Source organism: Xiphophorus hellerii, chromosome 19 (genome assembly GCF_003331165.1).
Source record: "Xiphophorus hellerii strain 12219 chromosome 19, Xiphophorus_hellerii-4.1, whole genome shotgun sequence".
NCBI lineage: Eukaryota > Metazoa > Chordata > Actinopteri > Cyprinodontiformes > Poeciliidae > Xiphophorus > Xiphophorus hellerii.
The window spans coordinates 14359114-14386485 of NC_045690.1; the positions used below are offsets into that span (position 1 = coordinate 14359114).

Consider the following 27372-nt stretch of genomic DNA (forward strand, 5'->3'; position numbering starts at 1 on the left):
ACAAATATTCAACATCTAATTCTCCATCGAGGATAAGACTTGTATTATTCAAGCAGAGTTGATGTTGGTTGGTTTTTTTTTGTTTTGTTTTGTTTTTTACATCTCTTGATTTACATAAATGAGATTTTTAAGTCTAATTGTATTAATGGAAAAGTTTTTGTTCCGAAAATTTTTCTAGACATTAGATATTACATCCTATTTTATGTCCAGCACAACAAATTTATTATACAGTAACATTTGATATAAGAAAAATCACATAATTTTTGTCTTTAAAAAGAAAGCATTTAACTTTCTTTGAGCTAATGAAAGTGGTTCAATATATTAAACCACTTTCCTGATATTATAGACTGAAATCAGGCATTTCTAACAAAACGCTTTGCTCGTTCATTGAAATGAATCGTTTCAGTTGACAGAATCACTTCATCATAGTGCAGCTGCTTATTTAGATAAAAGTATCATCTGAAATAGATTTTCTTTTGAGCTTTATCTTCAGTATAATTTTAATAAAAGTTTAATAAGTTCTAGTGAAAAACAGACACTTTCAATTGGACAGACAGAATGTTAAAAGAGCAAAAGAACATCTTCCCTGTTGATCTGACTGGTTATTCCTTAAACTATCAGCACAGCGCCTCCATTTAAACCAGTAACGGCTGTGTTGTTTTTCTGTTGACCACCAGGATGAGTTCCTGTCAGAGACTCAGAAGAGGCTTCAAGCAGAGATCACACAGCGCTGCAAAGCCAACGCCAGCCGGCTCCAGAGAGACCCGTCTGAGAGATGAACATGGAGTGATGCTCATATCTGAAATTACAAGAAAGAATCTAAACATCTGACTGACTCGTGCCCATATACAAATAATAACTCCACTAAAAGTAATGATAGCATATTCCTAATGTTCCCACTGAGCCATTCAACACATACAGATATTACTCGTATGTGGATGGGCTGGAAAATAGAAGAATCTGCCCAATTATACAGTACTTCTCTTTTCTGTGTGATACATTCTGGTTCGCAGAATTATATTAAATCAGATTTAATATCCATTGAGCTAAACTGTAGTATTCCTAAAAGTCAACATGAGTGATCCAGTTGTTCTCCATAGTTCGGTCTGAAACGTAAAAATGCTCAGGGTGAAATGCAACATGTTTTTACTGAAAGATAGTGAAAGGTTAGTGACTGAGAAGGATTTACTGTTTCTGGGCTTTAAAAAAGTTTGAGTACATTAATCTCAAAACAGCTGCATTTAGATCTAGCAGTGGACTCAAAATTACTCCTTCCAATCTGTCCGATAGGAAAACTGATGTTACAAAACATAAAATATAAATGTAAAAATATACTTGTAAATGTATATGGATGAATGAGAATCATTAAAAACTTTGACAGTGTTTCACTTTTTTTCTGCTCATTTGTTCTTCCATCATAGACTGGTGATTATTTCAAAATATCTGCTACTGCTGCAGACAATACCCATGATCAGTGCCTGTTCCTGTGATATGGCTCGTCATTCCAACTCAGGCTCACTGCAGCACTAGGAAAACATTAAATTCATTGCAGCCAAATCCATTTGTCATTGCTTTTCATATGTCTTGTCATTGGGAAGGAGACGTCCTCCTGTGTTATGGAGTGTAAGCACACTAAGAAAGGATAGCTACGCCACTGTTGGCTAATTAAACTTGATTTGGTGCCTTAAATTAAAGAGCCTTTTTACCATTCTTCTAATTTAATCTACAATGTTTGAGCTTATTGTGGCTGAATCTGCAATTCTTGGCAAATCAGAGTATTCAGGGAATCATCAAAATAATTTATTCTAAAAAAAATATTCTCCATTAATGGTTACTGTGTTGAATTTAAATTTGGCCATCAAAAATTAAAAAAAATTCTTACGGCGCCTGTTAAACAGCTCATAAAATGGCACTTAGGGTGTCTACACATGTGCTTTGTGTGTGTGTAAACATGACAATGTTTTCTATCAGATTTCCTCCATCTTTGTATTGTAGGTCATGTCTTTCTACATTATTATATATCTTCCAAATACATTCACGTATGTAATCATACGTGAATGTCAATAAGGTGATCAGGTTGCCTGTGTCACACTTGCTGTGGTCTTAAGGCAGAACAGATGAACGACCGAGAGGATCTACGAACTTCACACCTAAACATGAAAACATTCTCACTCTCTCTCCCACATGACACCCCACTGCCCTCCCACACCATAGTGGGAGGTGTCTGTGTGGAACCTTCCCAACATCCCTCTCCTCCTGCCAGTCTGACCCCTGAGCTGGTTGCTCAGTCCAAACCCTCCCTGAAGCCTGCGGGGCCTGAACCCGGTCCAACCTGATCCTGGGAGCAAATCAGCATTTGTGGTAAGACTCCTTCATCATCATACAGGGATGAAGACTTCCACGAAAAAGTTCTTGTGATCACACAAGTTCGAAGGCTTTTAAATGCTGTAGAGTTCTGCTAATTTGAGACAAGTTAAAACATGTTAAAATAAAAATTCATCAAACAGTAACTAAATAAAAATTTTCCAGAAGAAGTTCACACACTATTAAAAGAGGCCAGTGAGAATTATCATATATTTTTCTGGAAGGAGATTTTTCAAAAGTTCCCTTAAGATTCTTTAAAACCTAACTCGTGTAGCTCAATAATGTTGGTTTTTTTTTTGTTTGTTTTTTTAATACTCATAGCACCTTTAACTGAAGTCCAGACACAGACAGATATTTATGCTAAATAAAGCTGTTTTTTCTGGATGCTTATAAAGAAGCTCCAGTTTATTGTCTAACTTGGAGGAGTCTATAAGGCGGCAAGCCATTTGTTTATATAATTCAAATCTATGATGTCAAGTTTTGTTCTCCTGTAGTATTTCAAGAATAGTAGGGTTCGCTGTAGTTGACTTAAATTTGACCAAATTGTACAGTTAAAAGAAGTAAAACATATAGTGAGTCTAGAAGGGCATCTAGTTTACTAATTAAAGTTATTTTATTGTCCTTTTTAGATGAATAAGTAATGAATACAATCAATGTTAACTGGTGTGACCAAGTCATCAACCAATTGGGCTAATTATTCAGAGTGTGTTTAGGAATGTGTTGGTTTAAAAGTCTTGCTAGTACTATAAATGCAGAACTTTGTAGCAAATTTAAGTTCTGTATCGAGTCAACTTGTACATCAACGTGTTAAAATTGTGTGACTGAAAGTTAAACTAGTAGAGAAAAAGAATACATTATTATGGTAAAGGTATTGAATAAATACATTAAGGACTTGGCCTATTTTTTCCCTCCAGTCTGACCAGTGAGGTTTTGAACATCCAGACCGTGTGACTGTGGTACAAACATGAAGACGCTGCCTACATTGAGTGCATGAAATGTTTCTGTACGACACAGGCTGTGGCTCAGATGCAATCCCAGCATGCAGGAAGAGAAGGTGAAGTTTTCCTGACAGTCGGATCAGTAATCGCTCATCACCATCTGACATTCTGCCTCAACAATCAGACAGGACAGTCATGTAGTTTACTAATGAACAATGTTTGAACCAAACATCCCCTCGACACACCATCCATCCATCACACACACAGATATGTGAGCATCCTGCTTTTGCTGGGCTGCTGGAGGTGTTTCCAGCTCTTTGATGAGTTTCTGGCTGCAGCGCTCAGCCTCCCTGCTGAATGTGTGGCTGCTTCTCCTCCTTACTCCTCCTCTTTGTCTTTCCCCCTTGTCAACACAATCCCTCCATCCATCCGTCCTGAGGCAGGGGCTCGGCAGGGGCCAATCCGCCCCTCAAAGCGTCCTCTGGGTGCTCACACACTTGTCTTTGGGCAGCAGTGAAGACCTTTGATTTATTACATTCGTTCTCCAAACTCACAGCTTGGATCTGTGTTCTCAGCGGGTTCAAAACTTTACTGTCACATGAAGGGGCAAACTAAACACCAGAAACCAAAAAGTGAATATAAACTTAAAACAAGGTGACAGTGCTGCAAGATTCGGAAGTTAATACTCACCAATAGGTTGTCTTTTTATTTTGTGTTGCCGTTTAAAGCATGTGCAGGATGCTCTACTTGTTTACTGATTTGTTTTGATGATGTTCTACACAGAACATCAAACATTTAGATGTCATCAGATGGAACAATTTGATGTCGATGTCAATTTATTTATAAAGCACTTGAAAACAGCTATTAACTGCACCAAAGAATGCTGTACAGTATTCTTAAAACCGCAGATAAAAACACATAGAAATAAAACACAATCAATTAAACAGACGGGACAGCTTGGTTACAATGTCAAGGCTTATGTAAATGCCAAAAAATGAAAATGTGTTTTAATGACTTATTTGAAGTGTTCAAGACTATGGGCAGATCTAATATTGAAGGGTAAGTTATTCTGCACATTAGGAGCAGTGGCAGCAAATGTTCTATCTAATATTAGAAGATATTTACTTGTAAATAAGTTTTAAACAGTCAAATTGCTCCAAAATGACCACAAAAGGAGTTAGATGAAAAGGGTTTAAAATAAAATTAAGAGCTGAAAATTACGGTAAAGGACAGACAAAGCTGAGTTGGTGTTATTATGATGTCAGGTAATTTAAAGTTTGATTGACGTGATTCAAAACATACAAGAGCTCTGAAACAGTTTGCACATTCTCATTGAATTTTCTGTTTTTTACTGGCTTTTACTGACTGGCCTGCTTTTCCTGCAGCAGTGGAGTCTTGTCCTGTTAGTGTGCACAAAGGTAACTGAAGTTGGGTGCAGTATTTATTGTTTCCTTGGGAAAAACTGTATATGCTAGTTTCAGGTTTCCCTAAAACTCTCTGCAAGTGTTCCTTGGCTATTGGACAACTCTTTTGACTTCAGCAAAGGAAGAAGTGGCCCAACCTGGTTTATGGTAAAATGATGTTTGTTCTATTTGACTGTAGCTTCAACAGTGTTCACTGGAGTGTCCAGAAATGTAGATATGCAGCTGGAGAAATTTCCATTAGCATATTTAGACTTTTTTTTCCCTGTGAAGGTCTCTGACTGCTACTTTATCATTTTTGTTTCAATTTTGAGGGAAAACAATATTTTGAGCAGGAAAAATGAAAGATTACTTTTACAAAAACTTTTCAGAAATCATGATGACGTGCAGCCACTAAGATGTGACTCAGGTTAACCCAGAGGCCTGCTGTTCTGCAGGACATTAAACCATCAACCTGGAACGATGGAGCTGACTCCTTCTCTTCCTGCTGGCCTGCTTGTTGGAGTAACACCTGGCCAATCATTAACCAGAAAAATAAGGAGTGAAGAAGAAGGGCAGGAATCCCTGCAGACACCTCGTTACTTTGCCAACCTTCAAGAAACAGCTGACAGGAGAGGAAGTTAGAGAAGAGCAGAGCTACAGCTGATTTAAGTTTGTACTGAGCTAAAGATTGAGCTGGACAGAGCCTGACTGTCAGAGAGCCGTAAAGACCCTTAAAGGGTTAACAGTTTCCAAGGGAAGAATGTTTTATCTTAAGGATTAAGATCTGATTTTAATCCAGCTGCCTCTGATCATTGATACTGCAGCAGCAGAGTGCATGATGGATTTTAGTGCTCAGATTGGGTCATCATTTGAGGTTGTTCAAATTAATTGTTAATTTATGAAAAAATAACTCATGGGTTTAGTCTTAATTTATGTTAAACCTTCATGAGTTCCTTTTGCTATAAGTAAAAACATAAATTGATTAGTCAAAACTAGTCCAACATGGATTGTAAAATTATACAGTGATTAGATTTTAATACAGAATTTGGATCTGAATTTTTTTTTACATTTTTCTCTCCTCCAGGGGGTCTTTTGTGGGCTCTAGTGTCCCTTATATGAAAGTAGGCTGACAGGAAAGGGGGAAGGAGAGGGATGTGGCAAATGTCGCCGGGTCCGGGAATCGAACCTGCGACGGCCGTGTCGAGGACTCGAGGACTCCAAACGTGGGTCGCGCTATCCCTTACCCCACCACAGCATGCTCGGATCTGAATTTTTAAACCTGAGCCTAGTATTGTGTATTGTCTCATCTCATGAGCTTGTTATATTCATGTTCTGTCTTCAGGTAAATATTAACAGAAAATATTCAGCCTTTTCCTATTTTTACATAAGAGCAGTGCAAACTAGTTTTTTCTACTTTTATTCTGGTTCAAGATGTTTATTTGAATACATGATATTTATTTTTTATAGAATAATTGTTCCTGCTCTGGTAAGCTCTTATTTATTTTTTCTGCTGTTCTTTTGATGCTATTTTCTTTGTATTTAAATAAATTGGAATCAGATGAACAGTCTGGCTTTTACTGATGGGACCTATACTCTATTTTTGCCCTCAGAGTTGTTCATTCAGCCATGAACACAGATATTTAACTTATAATAATCTAGGACTTGCAAGTCAAACTCTATCTTCAGATGTGTTTACTTGCAAATGTTTTGATAATTTGGCATGAGAAAAGGAGAAGTGTGCGACAGACAACATTCTGATTTCCACTGACTTTAAAATCTTATTTAATGATTCTGGAAGTCAAACTGAGGATGAATATTGGTAGAAAACTTTATCGTTTCTATGCTCAACAACGGAGGAAACAACATGATGTTCAGGAACAAAGCTCTTGTTACGACTGCAGGCCAACTGTTCCTAAGCAACAAACACATCTTTTTTTGTGCAAATGTGTATGTAGGTGTTGGTATGTTTTCAGTCTGAGCTCATGGTTTCTATCCATGTTAGTGAGGGATGTTACTCATTCCTCGTGTGTTATTCGGAAACAGAAACCAGCATAAGTGAGGTTGGATTCAGTCCAACTGAGGAAATTGGAATGTAAATGATCTGATGGAAAAAAAACAACTGGGATTTCACATATCATAGAGACAAATCTGCAGAGTTTACCCAGTTTTCCCAATTTGATCTTCTCCAGAGAAGGACGTTATCCAGTCCGTCATAAATCCTAACACCCAACAAATGATCTAAGACTGACACCTAGTGGTGCAAGAGGGTCATTAAACCGGCTGAGTTTCAGCTCTCTGAACATGCAGCCTTTTTTGATTATTGGAAATAAAATGGTTAAAAGAAATACACTCAGGTCTGATTAGAGTGAAGAATTGTAAAGTGCAAAGAAAAGTTTAATGCTTAAACGTGTTTTGAGATTTTTACTTATTTAGATGGTTCAAGCTTGGACTAAATGTTTATATTAGCATTACAAGGAGCTCAAGAAGAATATTAAAATCAAGTGGCTTCCCCTAGTGGACACACAGAATAAATCTGGTCAATTCAAACATTAAATTCGTTTCATCAGTTACGTCTGAAGAAGGGACACATCTAAAACATCCATTACACTGTATAGATATTGGCAGGAGGAAGATGAGAGAAACCTTTCAGACCATATCTTTTTCAGGGATGTCCTTTTTTTTTTATCAAGATAATAGAAGATAATATTAAGCAATTTCCCCTTGGGATCAATAAAGTATATTCTATTCTATTCACACAGGTTCTGTGGCAACAGAACAAGCCCTTATCACCACGTCTCCACCACAGTGCTTGGCAGTTTGGCAGTTGGTATCAGGTGTTTGCTGTGACACGCCAAACATTTTAAAGGTGCTGAATTGGCTCACTGGCTGTAATGACCATACATTACCTCAGTAAAGGTAATGTATGGTGTGTTGCTTACAACAAACACTTATTTTATAGGAACAAGTTGATGACAGAGACTCATGAAGCTGTTCAAACATTGTGCCAACATATTTATTACAGAAAGTGAATTGCTCTTTTCTCTTCATGTTGTGTTATTTGTCACAGTGTTTCTCTCTAATTTCCCTGCGTAGCGATTATGTTCAATGAAATTATTTGGGCTTCTGATACGGCTAATTATGACTACTTTGGAGCTGTGAGTGGGAACTCCAGAGACCTGCAAATTAGCTGCCTTTTGTACCGTTTCTCCGTCCCAGATATCTACAGCCAAATCCGAGCAGCTATGACTGGAGCGTTGTTGCTCCTGAGTTCATTAAACAAATTAACTTTCTAATGAGCTTCTGGATTCATGCACACGTTGAAATGGTTGTTTTGTAGTCACGGCCAGTACTCAGGAGTCCAAACACTGCTCACATCCGATGAAAGAAAAACGCCGCGACTCAACCAGGTTTCCCTCAACAAATAAATGTTCAGTTTAATCAAACGGCGCAGGAAAATCACAGTTCTCAGATGAGTCCTCACTACACGGGGGGTGGTCATGCGGGTTGTTCCGGAACAGGAACTCCGCCTGGAACGAGACACACCAAAATGCATCATGGAGCAGAAATAAACCTCGTTTTGCTTTTTCACCTTTCAATTACAAAGATTATTTGCTCTCTTTTTCACTTCAGCTACCCTGTCAGATTCCTCAAATAATTAATGTTTTCTGACTTTCCAGGTTTTTTTGTATCATTTTGCTTATGAAAACAGCCACTGACACTCTGCAACTGTAGAAGTTTAATTTCCCTGATGCCGTACCATGTATTATTTTTCTTCCTAATCAAGTGCAAGTAACACAGGAAAAGTGATCCTGAGACAGACACTGCAGAAAAGGTTTGAAAGAAGATGAACCCCGTTTGATCAACATGTATGAACTGTGGAAGTGTTAGTGTAGAGCTTGATATAAACAAGATTCTGAGTTTTCTGTTACTGAGTGAAGCTCTGTAACACTCATTTTGTTTTTCATCACCCAGATGTGCATTTATGTCCTCAGTAACTCTCCTAAGAGTTTCACCTGGTCCTAAATCAGAAGTAAAGAAGGACCAGACGTCCAAAACCCATAAGAAAACACTTTTATTTTAAAGTGTCCTTAGTGGTGGCATAATCAGTGCCTTCCTCTGATTCCAGATGTGTCTCTAAGCCAAAGACATGAGTACTAGGTAAGCAGGTTTTATGACTCATGAAAACAACGACAGCAGATATTGCACCCAAATAGGTCGTTTTACTTAACCTGAGAGTATTTAGGAAAACGCTGATAGTTTCTCTTGTGTTTCATAATCTTTGAAAATATAATTTCTCTTCCAATTCTCCACTCTTAGATTATAAAAATATAAGTCTCAGTTAGAACATTAGAATAAGATTCCTCTTGGCATCTGAGAGTCAGATGAACAACTCTGAAGCTTTCAACCAGCTTACTTACAGAAAGGAGCTTTTGTCTTTTAGACTGACTCAACCTCAAAGATAATGTGCAGCTGAGAAGAAGAATTGTACATACTGTAGACGAATATACTGTATCTTCATTCTTTTTTCTTACCAGTTGGAAATTGAAATCTAATGGGGGAAAATATCTCCCATTAGATTTAATTTTTTCCCTACAATCTTGCCCATGCTCATTTTCCGTGTTGATTCCCTTATAGCAGCAGACGTTCAGAAAAGTGACTGACTTGAAGCCGAGCAGTACCAGGAAGTCCAGGGGCTCAGCCGGCTGAGTTCTGCAGCACTCGATCAGACCCTTTCCCAGCGTTGGCATGACGTTCTTCATCAGATAGCTTCTCATATGCTCAGTCAGGTTGTTCATGTGCAGCTCCTCCAGCATCCTTGCCTCCTCTGAACTCTGAGTCTGAAACACAAACATCAGACTGGAGGTGTTTAAGGGCTCTGAAGGTTGGCAGTCGGCAGACGTAGGGTGACAATCAGGACGTTTCTAAGTAATGTGGAGGTGTTAAGTTGTTCACATTACAACTGTCTGACATTTACATCTGATGCTTCTCATGTGCATAGACCATCAGGCAGGAAGCAGTTTGATTTCTTCTTGATGAATCATGTCCACCTACCCACTCCTTCCAGCGTGCACCCCTACTCCTGGCCTCTTCCTCCTCTTTTCGCTCCTCCACAGCCCTCTCCTCTGCCTCTTTCTTCATCCTCTCTTCTGCTATCCTCCTTTCCTCCTCCTCAACTTCCTGAGGGCTGGGACTGTACGTTCTAGGGGGGCCCAATGTGGTGAAGATCTTATGCATCAGGAGCGAGGTGGCGGGTTCTTCGCCATTGGTGGCCTCTGAAACACAAGGAAATGAACTGAACAACATAATCCTTCCTTTAGTCACCCACACAAGATTAAGGATGCACCGATCCACTTTGTTTCACACCCAATACCGATATCTGAAGTTTAGTACCGTCTGATAGCAATCCGATACAGAAAAACAGTGCAGGATTGACTGAAGATGTTTCTTTTAAAACTGACATAAATGTACTAAATTACACATTTATTGTATAACTGTGCACCAGTACAGCATATTTAAATACACCAGTAGCTTCATAAGCTTGGTAAAACATGTAAAAACAACTTTAATTTGTTCAGTTGGTGCAATTAGGAGTATAACAGCCAATGTGAAATAAATAAACTGACAAAAACAATAGGTTGACTATGTTAGTCAAACATGTAAAGATAAACTGCAACAAACTTTTTTTTCTAATGGTTCAAAAGGGGCAAATTGTACATTAAATAAAGCATGACATCACTCAGAGCACAAAGTGTGGAATTAGACTGAATAGATCTGACCTTATGAATGGGGCTCATTGTCACCAATACCCGATCAAGAATTTTGTTCAGTATCGGAACCGATACAAATATAAATATAGGATCGTACGTCTCTACACAGAAAGTTGTCCTCCATCACATTACCCAAGAGCACAGGGCTGACATCCAGCTCCTCAAAATAGTTGAGAACCGATTTTTCCTCCTGGGTGTTATCTCTGTAGATGGCCAGCCGGCTTAGGAACTTCTCCGGCTCGTAGCCGAGGTCTTGTACCGTTTCCTCGGGGAGGTTGATCACTCGGTCTGTCAGGAAGGAGTCGGTGGCGTCCAGGACCAACACAAACTCTGCAGCCAAAACAAGGAGCTCCATGTTAATCCAGGGTCATCTGACAAAATAAACCAATGATGATGGAGCAAATGTACCTGGTGTGAACTTGTCGGAGAAATCCTCCTGCTCGTCTGAAGATGAAGAAATTCTTTATTCTTTATTTGTTGTACATGTGCAGGGCCTTGACCAAGTATTCATATCCACTGAGTGCAACCACATTGTCTAATTAGTAAATGGAGTCAATTTGAGTGGGATTCTGTCTTATAAATATAACTCCTTTGTGAGGGCCTCAGAAGTTTGTTAGAGAACAAATAGCAACATCAAGACCAGGGCCGTATTTAGAAGAATAAGAGCCTCTGAGCTGGAGCCAGTTTTGGTGCCCTATCCCCAGAGAAAAAAATATCAGTGTTTTTTTTTTTTTTACCCTCAAGGATTTTTTTTGGACTTTATTTCACAGTAGACTGACAGGAAAGAGGGTTGCGAGTGAGGGGGAAGACATGCAGCAAAGAACAACGAGCCGAGACTCAAACCCGTGCCAGCTGGACTGAGGCCTCTGTACATGGGTCGCATGCAAAATGAGTGAAAATCTCAACCAGGAGATGTACAAAACTGGTAGAGACAAATACCACCTTACAAGTTTTCATTTGTAGCTTCTGCAAAACATGAAATTATTGCATTTATTGCTTCCTAAACAGAACGGAAAATGATGCACTTCTTTACCCATCATAAAATTCAAATTAAATCTGAGTTTTCTAAATAAGACCAAATGTGAAAAAGTTCAAGGGATATGAATACTTTGCAAGGCGCTGTAAAGATGCATGTGGAGGTAGCACGTCCGTCTTACCTTCAAACAGGTCCTCGGCTTGCTTATACGTGCTGGGAAAAGCATCAAGGACATAACCCTGGTTTTTGCATTGGTTGGACGTCATTTTGTCCCTCAACATCTTGAGCTGCTCCTCTGAAACATCTGGGAGATAAAAGGAGAGGTACGGCACACCGTCTCTTGTTTCTTATTGTGCAAAATATTACTGTCCTCAGATTTGTGTAAAAAGGAATAAGATCTCTGCTAAGAAATGATTTTTCTTGGTAGGTTTTGTATTTTACTTTTTTCAGCTGTTGTGTTACATGTACTGTTTGGAAAAACCATATAAGGATTGTATTTGTGTATGTCACAGATACGCATTTTTTTAAGTTAGAAAATCTTTATGTGTTATTATCTCATGTTATAATGTGGAAACCTGCAGCAAGTGTGGCCTACGACTTGGTTTTTCTCTCTTCAAAGTTCTTGGGTGCAACTTATATTTAGGTGCGTTCAATTGCCCGTAATATACAGTAAAAAAAAAAAAGTCAGGAAAAATCTTAGTGCTGGATTAAAGCACCTCAAATTATTCCAGTTCTGGAAAAAAACATCTAAACAATTCATTATTTCCCAGCACTAATCTCACATTTAAATCAGAAAATAAGCACTTTATAAACATGGCTTTTTGGAACACAGATGAGCCATAAATCAGTTTTACCACACTTGAATAAAAAAAGCAAATGAGATCATTAAGCAGAAAGCTCAAACCTTCACTATCTATGGACTCATTCAGGCTGTTGAGCAGCTCTTGAGCCTCTGCTGCGACTTCCTCAGCATCCGGATCTGGGTTCTTCACAATGACTTCCTGATCAAGAATACAAACATAGTTCAAACATGATCAGCTTTAATTGAAAATAACGGTGAGGTATGGCGGCTCACCAGTTCGGCCATGGCCTTATAGATGGTATCCCTCACAGTAATGTGATGGAGTTTGTAGTGCTTACAGATCTGTAAAGACAAGGTAGTCTTCCCCACTGCGGGAGGACCCAGGAGGCACACCCGGAGAGGCTGCGAAAAACACACAACGAAGTCGCTCAAGCACAGCTCCACCACAGAAACACTATGTGAGGTTGAATCTGCACATCAAGCCCACCAGAAGCCCTCGAGACAGTCGATACTCCTCCACCACCAGGTCCACATTTTCCACCAGACCACCCTCACAATGCCAGTAGACGGAGAGCAGGTTTTCAACATTTACTGCTTCCATCCGAAGGTTGACTTGGAGGGAATCGATCTCCATCACCTGTCAGGTAGAAAAGAGCCGTCAGGAATGATTTCTAACATCCAGAGAGGAGCAGAACTCCTCCTGGGAGGGGCTCTGTGTCTACGTTTAATCCAAGCTTCTTTTTCTGATGTTAAAATAACTTACAGTTAACTCTTGGTTGAGGTAGATGTCCTCAAAAGGCCTGTTCACTGTTTTAGCAGGTCCCAATACAGTGGCAATAACCTTCACAGATCATCAGCAAACACAAGTTGGTTTCTTAAGCTGTTCACTTGGATCAGTTCTGGATTGTTTCTCACCTTCACCAACTGCTCCATGGTGTTGTTTGACAAGTCCACAGCTAGCAGGTAGTAGGGTCTGGGCTGACATTCGATTACATTCTGGACCACGCTGCAACACAAAGGAAACTCACGAGTCATCAAAATGACAGCTATCAGGAGACCTGCCTGTCTGTCCACATCCGTTTAGAAGAATTACCTGGCCAGATCGGTGACGTGGATGGTGGGAATGATGTTCTTTCCATCTCCATATATGGATATTTCAGATGCCTCTCCCAGCCACGATTCCTAAAAGCATACAGAATTTCACAGATTAAGTCAAATAAATCAACATTTGCAACTCTGGTTTTGTCTTAATTTAATTTATCTGGATTGTGTTTAAATTCCAGCTGAGAAGTTTTTAACAGTAACCAGGAGGGGGCATTGTTCACTCAGTAGACTGAAAGTATGTCTGAGTTAAAACAGTGCAGAGTTGTGTTTTCCTTTGTGATGGGACCTTGAAGAAGAAGTGAAAGATCCCTTCCCCCATTCCGTACTGCAGGCCGGATGCCACCACATAGGTGGAGAAGATCTCTCTGTTCTGTAAACAGAACACCATCAGTCTCACTCATCTTCTGGAAAGAGAACCAAAACCTTACAGATGAAATGGGAACTCACAGATTTGCCGGCTTTCACCACTTTTTTCTCCAGGTCAATGTGCTTTTTGAAGCTAGGATGAGCTCTTCTGCAGTAGAAAATCTCATCAGTGAAGGGAAGCTCTGGGTCTTCCTGGGATGGAAAAAAAAAACAAACAGAGACAAGATTCTGCAGGATAATTACATCCAGATTAGATTAAATATTTAAGCAGGAATAGAGGTAGAGCATAATTAAAAGTGACTGACTGGATCCAATGGTATGCTGGCGGCCCACGTCATCACAGTGGAGATGAGGATAAAGATCTTCAGACTGGTAAAATGCTCTCTATGATCATGGAGGGCTGTGAATGAAACACAAGAATGACTCCTGCTGGATTTATTGATTATTGCATCAGTTATCGTATATTAAACTTCGTAGAAGAAGAATCTTTATTTTATTTTATTTTTTTAGATTTAAACTTGAATGGATGCTGGAGATGTTGGACATCAAGTGTGCTGGAGAGATGGGAAATAGAGAGAAAGGAAGAAGAAAAAAAATTTCAATTTAGAGACAGTTGTGCTTATAAGAAATGTTGGGAAAACAGTAACGTGGTCACAGAAAGGAAAAATTTTACATTGCAATTAAATTATTGGAAGAAGTTGCTCTGTCCCACAGCAAGAACTCTGATATTTACCCTTTATCATCAAAATGTTGCAATAATTACTGTGTTAAAATTACATTTATGACACAGCATCACTGTAAATGAAAGGTTACCTTTAACAGCCCAGAAAGCTTCCTCCACCTGATCGGCATCCTGACTAATATTGTAGATGATAACTTGACACTCCATCAGATTTGACAGCAGTTCTTCCTTTCCAGGATGCTATAGAAAGACCCAATATAATCAGAATCAGTCAGTGAGGTTCTACCTCATGAAACCATCTGACGGGACAGTTTTGGATCAGATCACTTACACAGTATTCCTCCAAGATGTATGGCGGGGGCTCATCAGACAGATTAGAGACAGTTCCAACCATCTGAAAGGCGAGATTGTGGTGGACCTCCTCCCCTTCCTCCTCCTGTTCCTCCTCTTCATCCATGACTTTTAGAACGGCCTTACTTAGGAACTATACAACAGGCAATCATAGACAGAAGAACAGATCCTCACTATTTTTGAACTATTTTAAAATACGCTTTAATCCTCCTGAATACAAAAAGATAATTAAGACATTCAAGTCAAACGGTCTTCTTTTCACCAAATACTTTTTTTTTGCTCTTGAGTCACTTTGTTATACTTGAGTAACATTATTTTAAACAAGGGCTATTTTTATTTTAGAAACACTTCCCTGACCCGTATTTCTGTTTTGCAGATTTTAAATTATCTCCAGACCAGATCTAAAATTATCTATTACATATAAAGCCAATTTGTCAAAATTGGCAGAACGTAAACTTTAGTGCCTTATTCGGAGAAAAAACAGGTTTCCAAGGCGCCGTCGACACTCACAATATGGCGGACAAGCTCACGTATGACTTCTGCTAAAACAAAGGCAAGCGGCGTTTAATCTTCCGTGAACATAAAATAAAGAGAAGCAGACAAAATCTGTCAGTGTTTCAATACCTTGGCGATGTTCCTGGAGGAATACGAGTCGATGTTGTTGATAAAGACCCGTTTAGAAGTCGCTCTGTGCTTATGCGGCATGTTACTTTCTAAAGTCGAAGTTTGACTATTACCATGGCGACGAAACGTACGCTAGTGAACACGCTAACTAGCGTACGTTTGGGACTTAGGACTCTTTGAAAGGAACCGAAGCTCATGGATCCGTTTACGTTAAAAGACGTTCAAATGATCCATTTTTGAAATGTACATCTTTCTAAGGAGGACAGAACATTTCATGCTGGTTGCATGTTAATTATTGTTGCGGGTAAAGTTCAGAAAAAAAAGTTTAAGGTAAAAAAAAAAAAGAAAAAAAAACTGCATATAATTTTAGAAAATGAAAATCATAAAATACCCTTTTTTTCTCTTTTACAAGTGTTGTATGCTACATGAAACCTGCATCAGTGTAGCAGCCAGGTAACCGTGCTGCCACGACGTGACGAAAACTGTAGAAGCATCATAATGTGCTCTGTGCTCATACGTTCAGCCCCTTTTTGAACGTATTCTATTATTCTAATAGAAAAATAGAACTTATTATTCTATTAGTTTGACTAATAGAATAATAATAGTTACTGCAGTGTCAGACACGAGTCTTATCGTTCATGTTGAAGAGCCGTTCAAAAGATTTGGATCGTTCGTACATGTCACATCACGAAAAACAAGTCATATCGCTACAATTTGACTTGGCTAGTTGTACCCTTAGAACAGTGGCTCTCAAACTTGAAATAAGTACTACTACCACCTAAGCCAAAGTTAAACTTCCTCAATTTGTTATAAAACAAGAATCAATCGTCTCTTCAAAACAATGAGTTCAATAAAATTATATTTCGGGGCCCCACAAGTTAAGTGTGATGGAAAATCTATTTGTGATTTTTATATATATATATATATATATATATATATATATATATATATATATATATATATATATATATAATACAATTGTATCAAGAATGTCTACATTTTCCACATCCTCTGTACACCAATAAATGCCAGATTAGACTTTATTGGGCAACAATACATTTAAATTTTTTTTACAGTACATCATTATTAGCAGAAATATATAGCAAAAACAACTGCCTTGAATAACATCTTTCCCAGGGGTGTCCAAGCAGAACTGGATGGATTTTAATAGATAAAATGAAGCTGAAGAGGAAAGAACATGTTGTAACTTAAGTTGTATAGCCTAAATGGAAATAAAAGTCAAATAAAATGTTAGAAATACAGATTATTTTTAATTGTCTAATCACAACATTACAGGTAAAAATATTTAATAAACAAATTCAGGCAAAAGTCTTCTAAACACCAACAGTGACATTTAATGAGGTAATCCTCCAGAATGAAATGGATTCATCACATTCATTTTGAATCATAATTCATGGCAGTTCAGATAAAAGGTCCTTTAAAAAGCTCATAGTGTAGTCTTTGTGTTCCCTTGAACGTGAAAAAACATAAAAATCAAAAACAAAAGCAGTGCAAAATTAATTAAGCAGTAGAGCTCAGAGCTCCAGTGTACTTTCCATCATTACATACCTCCTGTGCTCTCCATTTGTGCAAAAATCAATCAAGTTTCCAAAGTTTTCTTTAAATCAAGAAAGAATAATTTCCCTACTCCATCTTTACTCTGCCAACACATTAAAGTTATCAAACTGAGCCAGTTCAAACGAGTGCGTTCCGATTGCTGCCCAGCCGTTCTTCGGTGAAGAAACTCCAGTGACTTTCCACAGCTGCCGCCCGTCCACCATTCCGGAGGCGCTCTGACCCTGCAGCATGGAAAAAGTCAAATAAAATAAGACAGACATTCAACCATCTGGCATATCTTTCCCTCCTAAAAAAAAAAGCTGTTACATAAAGATCTCATCAGAAGTTAAATTATTTTCTCACCTTTACAGAAAGGGACAAGTTGTGCCAATCAAAAGGTCTTGTTCCTGACAGTCCCTCTGCCAGCACCGACTGTCCAGCTGTTAATCAAAGATAGAATAAAAAAAAAGCACATTAAAATCACAGCCTGTGTTTTGGACTCTGTTCTGCACTGAAGAAGGAGAAAACTGACCCAGATCATTGGTAACCTTGTACGATCCATCGGCAAACACCCAGAAGAAGACTCCCATAGCGCTGCGTACCGACTGGCCCCCTTTATCCACCCGGGCTGCCACGAACACACCGCCGCTTTTTAGGTTCTCCATAAATACATCGCAGGTAACCATCATGTCCTGCCTGTCACACAAACATTAGTGGATTCAATTTCCAGATGCAGGTCTCTGAGAAGAGCAGTGGCGATCACAGCGCTGTCTTACCACTGATAGTCTCCGATGACAGTGACGGTTTGATCGGCGTCCGTTGCCCAGGTGATCGGTCTTTCCATCACCACCTGCCGTAGCGTGAAGGCATGTGGTCCGGGGTCAGTCAGGTTAATGTAGTACTCAAACACACCGGTTTGGTCGGCGAAGTTAGGGGCCTCAGAAAACGGAGGGTTTCCTGCATGGACGCAAAGTAACAACTATACTTTGAGATTTAAATCTCTTAAATACTAATAGTAAAAAAATAATTTTAAAGTATAATGATAATATACTTTCAGCTTACTTCTTTCGTCTCAGTGTAAGCTTTTAAACTTACACTTCAAGTAATACTTTTTTCTGATTTTTGCAGGTCTAAAATATTTTTTTTTACTTTGAAAACTGAGCTTACTGTACTATTTGGTAACTAGTACCAATTGGAATGCATTTATCATTACAAAAAAAATCATTTCAATGCAAAATACCTCGAGACAACATTTGTTGTGAATTGGCACGATGTAAATAAAATTTTATTTTTAAAAACGTTGGAAAAGAGTGGAAATCGTTCATTTTTAATTAAAAAGCTACTTCTATTTGAAATACTTATAAACCTTCTAAAAATATTGAAGACATAAACCATTTTAAAAATACTCTTTCCTTAGTAAAAACAAGGAAATAAACTGTGCAAGTTTTTGAAGGATACATTTTAATGACTTGGCTAAACTAAAAAAAAAACAATGTAAGCGATTTAATAACACCCCCCAAAAAACAAAGAAACACACAGCTTTCTTTGTATGAAACAAAAATTCATTAAAAAAAAAATCTAATGGTTCAGTTGCAGTTTCATGGATAAAAATAAAAATGCAAAAATTAACTGAATAGGACAAACATGTAAAACATTAAAGAGGAGTAAATCAAAATATATACAGTACAGACCAAAAGTTTGGACACACCTTTCTAATTCAATGGGTTTTCTTTATTTTCATGACTATTTATAAGGCAAGAAATCCCACTTATTAACCTGACAGGGCACAGCTATGAAGTGAAAACCATTTCAGGTGACTACCTCTTGAAGCTCATCAAGAAAATGCAGAGTGTGTGCAAAGCAGTAATCACAGCAAAAGGTTGCTACTTTGAAGAAACTAGAATATAAGGGGTATTTTCAGTTGTTTTACACTTTTTTGTTTAGTGCATATTTCCACATGTGTTATTCATAGTTTTGATGCCTTCAGTGTGAATCTACAATGTCAATAGTCATGAAAATAAAGGAAACTCATTGAATTAAAAGGTGTGTCCAAACTTTTGGTCTGTACTGTATATATAAATATGGTTTAGCAATATAATATACTGTATATGTATTCTCTTGCTTCTATTTCAACTTACTAAATTCTGACATGTAACTCTAATATCTGGGGAAAGAATAACTAACTTTGTTTACGAGTGATTCTGAACTTACGAATATCAAAGTTGTCCTTGTAGGCTTTAGGGAAGCGGGCTGAAGGTGGCGGCTCAGGGAAGCTCCCTTTCTGTCCGGTCCGGATGGTGGTCAGAGTATAAACTTCATCTTCAGCCAGATTCAGAGTAAATGATCCATCTACAAGCTGCAGGGGCAGAAACATTTCAGGATACAGACTGGCCCCAACATCTATTTCTTCACAGCATTAAAAGCTTGTGTTTGTTAACCTTCACAGGAGGCAGCTTCTCGAACAGCGAGTGCTTCTTCGCCTTGAAGTCAAAGTGCGACCTCCACACCTGCAGCTCTTTGATGGAGGCCTTGGAGAAAGAAAGGCAGCAGAGAGTAAAGGCACCAGTATCTCTCAGTGAGTTTCATCAGACATAGAAGGAGCTCATTAGGACTTACAAAGGACCCTTTCAGCTGAAATGTTGCATTCTGGGACGTGACATTGAAGGGAGGGAGAGGAGGTCTAATGCAGATGGAGTGATCATGAGTCTGAGGAAGAAAAACACGATTCATTTTATCTGACTTTACTTTTCATCCAGAAGATTACACGTTCATTGTGTAGGTGCTGATCACTGTAAAGGCCAAGAACTAACTCACCATGGTTTCTATGACAACAGTCAGGTTTCCATACCCGTCTGTCAGGGCCACATAACTTCCTCCCTGAGCAAAGTGTCCAACAGTCTGCAGGTATGTCCATCCAGGCTGAGTGAACTGTGTGCTGTGGGCTGTAAGGAACCGGCACTGAAAAGTTGGAATGATTTCTGGAATCTCATTACAAATGCTGGAACACATAAAACTGAACATCTTCAGGAAACAAATGCTGGAAGTTAGGAAAAAGCAATCGAACCGCAGCATAATGTTAGATTCAGTACTAGGCCAGATCTGAGAACTTTAGGACAGAAACTGAAGGAAGAATAAGATATGATTTTACAAAACATGCAAGCTCCTTTAGGTCCAGATGCTAAGAAAGTTGGATGGATTTTATAGCAAGGTCAAGAACATTTCCATGAGAACAGGGCTGAGATTAGTGGGAATACATTGGAAATAATTTATAAAATTGAAGGTTAGGGAGCTCGTCTTTTAGGAGTGAAAAAACCCAAACTCCTCATATGGGTCACTAGACCATAATCCAATCGTGACACACCTGTGATCCAGATCGGAGACTCCACCACGTAGTTTCCACTCCAAGGTTCCTGAGCTGTCATCAGCCCGTCTCTGCCGAACGGCAGCTCCTCGTAATAACTGGCCACCAGGTTCCAGGAGATGGTTCTGCAGGACACAGAGTATACTTTTATTCTCATCTGTTAAACCCTTTCAGTTGTTCAGACAGCAAGCAGGAAGGGAGGAGCGGCACAGCAAGAACCTCAAACTATTCTGATGCAAAACTCTGAGTCAGTGCAATCAATCCCTGAACAGATAACATGAGCAGACACAACGCACCACATTCAAAATACCATCAAGATGACAAAGAGAGAAAAACTCCTTCAAAAAAAGGACAACAGTTCAGTTTGAGCACTTTTAAAACATTAACTATTTTAAAAGTGCTCATTATTTCATTTAACTTACTGCTAGAGCTGTACAATAAATCAAGTATTTATTGTACAGTTTGCCTGTATCTGATACAGTTATATAATATCTGATACAGTTATACAATATCTGATACAGTTTGCCTCCTGGAAAACTTGGATGTTAAATTATTTCCAATCATTCTACCAAGAAGTTAGTTCCTAAAATGAAAAGAGATTGATGTTTCACAAAAAGTAAAACAATGTAAAAGGGAAATATATTTCGAAAAACACTTTTTATTTCCATTTTATTTTTGCACTTTATCTCTGGTGACTAGCTCCAAGTCTTTGCGGTTGGAAGCCTTCCTGGCCATCACCCCGATCTTTGTCTGGAATCTGGTTAAGTCATTCCAAACATTAATATCCCAGCAGGAAGACATATGTTGGTAAAATTAAGATATGACTAGAAACCTGAATTTGCTAGGGGCATAATTAATCTTAGGCTTTGTGGACGAGATGCCAGAGCTCCAGAAGACAGGTGTGAACATTTAGGATTGACTGGGCCAAATTTTAAGTGCAAATTTCCTAACGCTGTTCTTTAAGTTAAAAGTCAAAGCGATGACATCTGCATCAAAGTTGCCATTAAGTAAAAAGCATTCAGTCTTCTGTGATGGAAAAAACAAACAATACTGGTCCAAGCACTGCTTGGCAGCAGTAATGCAATCCAGTAGAGAATTGAGGAAATTACTGCAAACAGGCTTCAAATACAAGTAGATCATCTGTATGAAGTACTTCCAACACCTGTACTTTGTACAGGTGTTTTAAAACACCTGTACTTTGTAAAACACCTGTACTTTGTACAGGTGTTTTACAATTCAATGTAAAACACCTGTACTTTGTACAGGTGTTTTAAGTATGACAGGTGTCATACTTCGTCGGAAGTATGACAGGTGTTATGCTTGCTCCAAGCAGCAAAATATAAAGTGAAAATTGGAGAACAGTCAATTAGAATGTGCCTGACAGCAGTAGGAGGGTAAAGTAATGACAAGGTTCAGAGTTGCTGCAATAGAAACCTGACTTCATCCCCTTTGACTGAAACCATGAAATGGGACTGGTTTTACTGGATAAACTGAGGAACATTTTCATTTAATACAAACTTTAGATTGAAATGTGTGATTGAGACCGCTGCTGACTTCTACCAACCAGCAGGTGTTACAATGTCTCAGGAGCTGCCAATGGAGTCACTTGATGGAATTTGTCACATGAATTCTCACTTCTCTGGAACATTGCTGGGGTTTTCTGTGTGCCTTACGCAGTCATTTGTCCATTGACGTAGTTCTGGTTGAGGATCCGCGCCCAGCAGCCTCCTCCCACCTCATTGTTGAAGGTGCTGTAGTCCTCCGATGACCACAGCTTTTTCTTTGTGGTCAAGGCCTGCGGCACTGTGGTAGTTCCTGGGTAGTGAGCCCTGATTCAGAACAAACAAGATTATTAACAGTAATATTGAATGAAGTAAATAAAAAAAGGTCAAGATGATTTCCAACTTAAACATGCCGAGTAAACTAAAGAAATATGATGAGAATTTCCTTGAGACATTCCACAGAGATGTCATGCATGTTGGCACGCAGAAGTGGGGTTATTGTTAGCACAGTCCCTGGAGCGGAAAAGCAGGAACAAATCGGACTACGGCCTACCCTATCACATCTACGGCGCTGCTGAGCTCTGGGTCGAGCATCAGCGACACGGTAATGGGCTCCCACAGGTTATCGCTGGCTACGATCCGAACCGACTCCAAACCAGTCTTGTCCAGAGTGTACCGCAGCAGCTGGTGGAGTTACAGGGTGGAGAGCAGAAAGACATTCACACCTCGCTCAGTTTTAAAGATTTGCTGCCGTCATGGAAAACTCATCTTACTTTATGGGAAAAACACAAAGTTGAAGCTAAAAACCCTAAAATAAATGTATCTATTGTGAGAAAAAAGACCATGATAAGAATTACTTGCTTTAACAAAAATTACCATCACCACATCTAATGAATCCCCTACAACCACAACAAAATAAATATACGTTGGCTTTCTGAGTTGATCATAGCATCTCTGAACTTTATCTGTAAGCAATGATTTCCTTTCCTCCATCAACGTAGAAGTAATTTAGATTTGTCTTGAGTGACAAATCTGGAAATGGCAGCAAGAAAACAGCTGCTGACCTAAACTTGCCGCCATCTACAGTCAAAGCAATGACTAAATTTCTAAAACAACTGAATCTGTGACAAACAAAGCTGGACAAGGAGCTGAATAAAACCAGGCCTCACAAAGAGCAAATAATAATGGTGTCATGGTGTCACCAACATGCCACCAAAAGGCATGGAGTTTCATCAACTCTACAGAGACTTTGACTGGAAAGCCATGCCTTGATCAGATGAAGGTGAAGCTATTCAGTAACTCTAGTAACACAAGTAACACTTGTGTTTTGCTAATAGAGCTATACACTCCTCTCTGTGTATGCAGAGTTGTTAGGTGAGGCTTTCCAAACTCTGAAATGACCCAATTCTTTTGGTTTATCAAGCTTTTAGTTCTTATGTTACAGATTCAAACCAATTATCTTGAACTTCTTTGTACAGATTATCATTAAAGCTGAAATCATCACTCTGCAAAACTCCTGCTGCCAATTTGAGTTCCATTTTAACTTGGTATTTTTCAGTCTGTTTGTTGAAAAGCCAGGCAAACTACTGATTATTATCAAAACGTGACAGCAGAAGATAGGTGTATGTATTGAAAGTTTTCCATGATGGCAGCAAAGAAAGAATGGAGTTTAGGAGCAGAAATATGCTCATATGATTGTAAGGGTTACGATGTTCAGTCTGTTAGTTTCACACAGTCGAGCGGAAAACCAGCCACTGACAGTCAGCTGAGCAAGTGGAATCTCAGAGATAAACCTCCCAAACGAAATTGAGCTTTCCCCTCCAAATGTCATAATTTAGCCAATCAGTCTGAACGAACTCCGAACGGTTGAGTTTACAGGAGGAGTTCTGCGCTACTTACCCAATCACCTGAACTGAGTCATTAAGGTGTGGGTCAGCGATCAGAGATTTAGCGATGCTCCAGTCTCCATCTGCTGCGATGATGCCGACGTCGGTCAGACCGACTCTGTCCAGCATGTTCCGCAGAACCTTGGCGAGAAGAAAACTTTCTCAGAGGAACTTCACCAAGATCTCAGCTCATTGTGAGTGGCTGTTCTTCCCATATGGGTGACTGTGGACTGAGCTCATGCACATTTATCACATGCATGAAGTACTGCTCACCTTGATGTACTTTGAGTCGAACGTCCGCTCATTCCAAATCTAAGTGGGGAAAAAAGAAAACATTTTACGGCAAGACGACCCTTTTCTAAACAAAAATTCAACAAAACGTTTCAGTTTCTGTCAATTTCCTCCCTTTTTCCCTTCAAATAAACCTAGTTTCACCTGAGATCCTAAGAATATGTTTTTAAATTAAACATATTTCACATAATAATCCAACTGTATAATTTTAATCATCAAAAGATTTATAAGCAAAATATAGTAAGAATGATTGAGTTTGATTTAAGAATGTGTGAATGTTTAGACAGAATCATGTACTGTGTAACTTTAGTTTTTGTGCTGTCAGTTCATATTGCTTTCAGATTTTTGTTCAGATGCAGATTAATTCAATGGAAATAGTTTTATTAGTTTCAAAATGTAATTCATGACAAAAAGAAATAATCATTATTTCATTATGTGTAAATCCATCTGAAATCCTAATTGGCATTTGGACAGATAAAAAAGTAGGGTTTGGGCCAGTTTTGATTAAAGGTATTGTTTCTCCATCTCAGCAATAGTCATTATCACTTTGCAGAAAGGTGTAGCAAATAACATTCCAACATCAATATCAGTTTTATCTTGATAGATCAGTATTATCTTGAGAATTAAGACCTAAATCTTGATAATCTCCCAACAAACACTGATCTTCCGAAAAAAAAAAAATATTCTGAGAATTGGTTGAAACTTGATTGATTTGCTCATACAAACATTTTCAGAAGCTTTTCAGTCCAACACAGAAATGGATTAAACCTGAGTCAGAACATTTTCAGCCATGATTGGATATCTACCAGTGCTGTAATAATAAGTAATACTCACCCCAATATACTGAATGTCCAAGTCGTGGTATTTCTTGGCTCCTATGACCCAGTTCACAACGTACGCTGCAGTAACATCTGGGAAGTCATAAGGCCAGTTCTTCCCACGGCCGACCCAGCCGGGGAACGCCCAGGGTAACGCTGCACCAACACAGAGTTTATCCATGTGTAACACACCATTTTACACTTCATGAAGTCACTTTTGGGTCATAAATTTGTCTATTTCAGCTCCCAGGTTGGTACATCTGAAACCCTTCCCCACCTATTAGAGTTATGTTCGGGTTCCTCTTCTTGGCCTCCTTCATCAGCCACCACTCGTAGCCTCTGAAGTAGTTCTCGTCGTTCTCATAGTGCATGTGTGAAGCCTCCGTTCCATCTGATGAAGCCGCCATTGAAAAAACAAAACGTAAATCGCATGCTTTCACTCCAACTGCAAAAATTAAGCACTGTGTGACACATGTGTGAACGTTATACAAGGTACCTGTAGTCTGAGCATCTCCTCCGATCTCCACCTTCAGAATGTGCAAAGAGGCTCCAAAGTTTGGCTGCAGGAACAAAACAGACAGTATAATGACATGGAAAAGTGACTATTTTACTCAAAAAAAGTTCATTAGGGAGACAATTTGAGTTTTTACCTCCAAAGAGCTGACTGTCAAAGAACTTTCAGGTGAAAACCTCTCAGGAATGAGGAAACTAAACAAGTGGAGGATTAAAGGTGTCTTATAAACATTAAAGGTAAACAATGTTTACTTTGTCCAGAGTGGTTTAACAGGAACAGTTCATGCATGCCATTTTGTTTGTAAAACGCCATGAAAGCTAAATTTTCTTTCAACTCTTAATAACAAATCTGACTAGAATGTTGCAAATCAGCGACTCGATGCAATCTACTGGGCTTCCTTTGACAGACACGTTTTCAGCTATTATGAATAACTATTTGAGCATACTGCACTGTTTGATAACAATGATGAACTGGAATGTATACATGACTGAATTGAAATAATATATATATATATACACTGCCTGGCCAAAAAAAAAGTCGCCACCTGGATTTAACTAAGCAAATAGGTACAAGCCTCCTATTGGATAAGTACTGCATAGGCGATTATCTTTCAGCTGGCAACAAGTTGATGCAATGAGTAACTCCTCATTTGTTAAACAACCATGGCAAAAGACACATCCTGTGGTCGTGGAAAAGACGTTAGTCTGTTTAAGAAGGGTCAAATCATTGGCATGCATCAAGCAGAGAAAACATCTAAGGAGATTGCAGAAACTACTGGAATTGGGTTAAGAACTGTCCAACGCATCATTAAAAACTGGAAGGATGGTGGGGAACCATCGTCTTCCAGGAAGAAATGTGGTCGGAAAAAAATCCTGAATGATCGTGATCGGCGATTACTTAAACGTTTGGTCAAATCAAACATACATGTATGGCACCTTCCACACTGGTTGACCCTCGTGGTAGAGATGAGCACAAAGCCTTAAAAAATTAAAACATAAACTACTTCTGAAAAAGGATTTATTGGAAATGGGATAGTATTCCAGTCACACGTTTCCAAACACACTATTTATTACAGTAAAGTCTAACATAAACGACCTGGACTTGAAGCAGGAAATGATCACCTGATTACAGTAAACAAAATCTTCCTGAAGATTTGATTAAGTTTTATGTTTAACATTTATACCCGCCATAATTGTACAAGGTCTACATTTTCCTTAAAAACTCCGAGGTTTGTTTAACTACATTTCGCCAGACAGAACTTTGTTTTAAAAACTAAACCCTGACTGAAAGCAAAAAGACCAACAGCCAGCCTGTTGTAGCAGAAGTTACTCTGCTCCGCACACAAACTTATCCGATTACTTTGTTTCCCTTTGTTTATGTAGACCAATCAGCTGATCATTCCTGCAGCTCGGCCTCTGAATCTCACCTTAAACAGGTAGTCCAGGATCTGGCTCCGGTACGGCTCAGCGTAGTTCACAAGTAACCGGGATGTGGCCTAAAAAACATAATGAATTAAATTAAGAACCTCAAACAGCAGAACTGGTCGAGAATAAAACGAATCAGGAAGCTGCAGATAAAGACGGGACTCACCCCTCCACCGCTCAACCCTCCGATCCCGTCAAACACTCTGCCCAGACCCCCCTCATCAGTCAGCGGGTAGGTCTGCCCGGACGAAGAGTGCAGGGTGAGGGAGAGGAGGCACACTGCGGAGGCAAACACCCAGAACACCCGCTGATCCATGCCGTCAGTCTGGACAAAACCCTGCGCGCTCCGACTCACTCCGATAAGCGCGCTTCCGCGTGCTAGGAGTCACATGACTGCCGCCGATCACGTGGTGACAGAGTAGGTGACGATGAGCACGTTTGTTCTTTTTTTTTTCTTCTTTATCTAAAAGTGATGAAGACCAAAATAAACAAATGTATAATGCAAACGCGTGGATGTAGAAAAAGTATGACGGCGTGGTAGGGCCATTGCATGTAGGAAAAAACGATGGAAATTTTCGCCCAAAAAAAACTCGGAAGTTTTCTAGGAAAATGTTTGAGCTTGAAAAGTCGAAACGTTTTTT

The 27372-nt window shown here is 39.1% G+C and overlaps 3 protein-coding genes across 4 annotated transcripts in view; 1 reads left to right on the forward strand and 2 right to left on the reverse strand.

Annotated features, from left to right (window-relative positions):
• Window positions 1-1383, forward strand: part of LOC116708554 (protein phosphatase 1 regulatory subunit 37) — a 41481-nt gene extending 40098 nt beyond the window's left edge. Inside the window, exon 11 of the mRNA XM_032546430.1 lies at window positions 678-1383. Within this exon, the coding sequence (XP_032402321.1) occupies window positions 678-779 (102 nt within the window). The 3' untranslated portion in view covers window positions 780-1383. The remainder of the gene's footprint in view (window positions 1-677) is intronic.
• Window positions 1384-7702: 6319 nt separating this feature from the next.
• ak7b (adenylate kinase 7b) lies at window positions 7703-15459 on the reverse strand. Its single transcript, XM_032546440.1, has 18 exons — window positions 15379-15459; window positions 14735-14887; window positions 14535-14643; window positions 14027-14121; window positions 13803-13913; window positions 13642-13725; window positions 13345-13433; window positions 13167-13257; window positions 13015-13092; window positions 12739-12888; window positions 12525-12653; window positions 12354-12450; window positions 11631-11753; window positions 10882-10917; window positions 10606-10803; window positions 9758-9978; window positions 9385-9543; window positions 7703-8232 (listed from the first exon to the last, which is right to left on the reverse strand). The coding sequence occupies exons 1-18, from the start codon at window positions 15457-15459 to the stop codon at window positions 8140-8142; spliced, it is 2097 nt and encodes a 698-aa protein (XP_032402331.1). The 3' UTR covers window positions 7703-8139.
• A 941-nt stretch (window positions 15460-16400) lies between these two features.
• On the reverse strand, window positions 16401-27116 carry galcb (galactosylceramidase b). 2 transcript variants are annotated; one of them, XM_032547878.1, is made up of 17 exons: window positions 26898-27116; window positions 26734-26802; window positions 25290-25353; window positions 25071-25184; window positions 24810-24949; window positions 23958-23996; window positions 22352-22482; window positions 21970-22125; window positions 20297-20421; window positions 19750-19877; window positions 19552-19641; window positions 19374-19463; window positions 19147-19291; window positions 17712-17892; window positions 17468-17631; window positions 17299-17375; window positions 16401-17177 (listed from the first exon to the last, which is right to left on the reverse strand). In XM_032547878.1, the coding sequence occupies exons 1-17, from the start codon at window positions 27045-27047 to the stop codon at window positions 17034-17036; spliced, it is 2007 nt and encodes a 668-aa protein (XP_032403769.1). In that variant the 5' UTR covers window positions 27048-27116; the 3' UTR covers window positions 16401-17033. The 2 variants fall into 2 exon arrangements, with proteins under 2 accessions (XP_032403769.1, XP_032403770.1); XM_032547879.1 differs by lacking the exon at window positions 22352-22482 and adding an exon at window positions 23698-23825.
• Between the last annotated feature and the right edge of the window lie 256 nt (window positions 27117-27372).

Coding starts and splice junctions, on each gene's coding strand:
- ak7b (XM_032546440.1), bottom strand. CDS start 15,459: ATGCCGCATAAGCACAGAGCGACTTCTAAACGGGTCTTTATCAACAAC. Junction 14,888..15,378: donor CCTCCAGGAACATCGCCAAG/GTATTGAAACAC, acceptor CCTGTTGTATAG/TTCCTAAGTAAGGCCGTTCT. Junction 13,258..13,344: donor CACGTCACCGATCTGGCCAG/GTAATTCTTCTA, acceptor TTTGTGTTGCAG/CGTGGTCCAGAATGTAATCG.
- galcb (XM_032547878.1), bottom strand. CDS start 27,047: ATGGATCAGCGGGTGTTCTGGGTGTTTGCCTCCGCAGTGTGCCTCCTC. Junction 17,632..17,711: donor GTCATCGGAGACTATCAGTG/GTAAGACAGCGC, acceptor TTTGTGTGACAG/GCAGGACATGATGGTTACCT. Junction 17,376..17,467: donor CAAGGTTACCAATGATCTGG/GTCAGTTTTCTC, acceptor TTTGATTAACAG/CTGGACAGTCGGTGCTGGCA.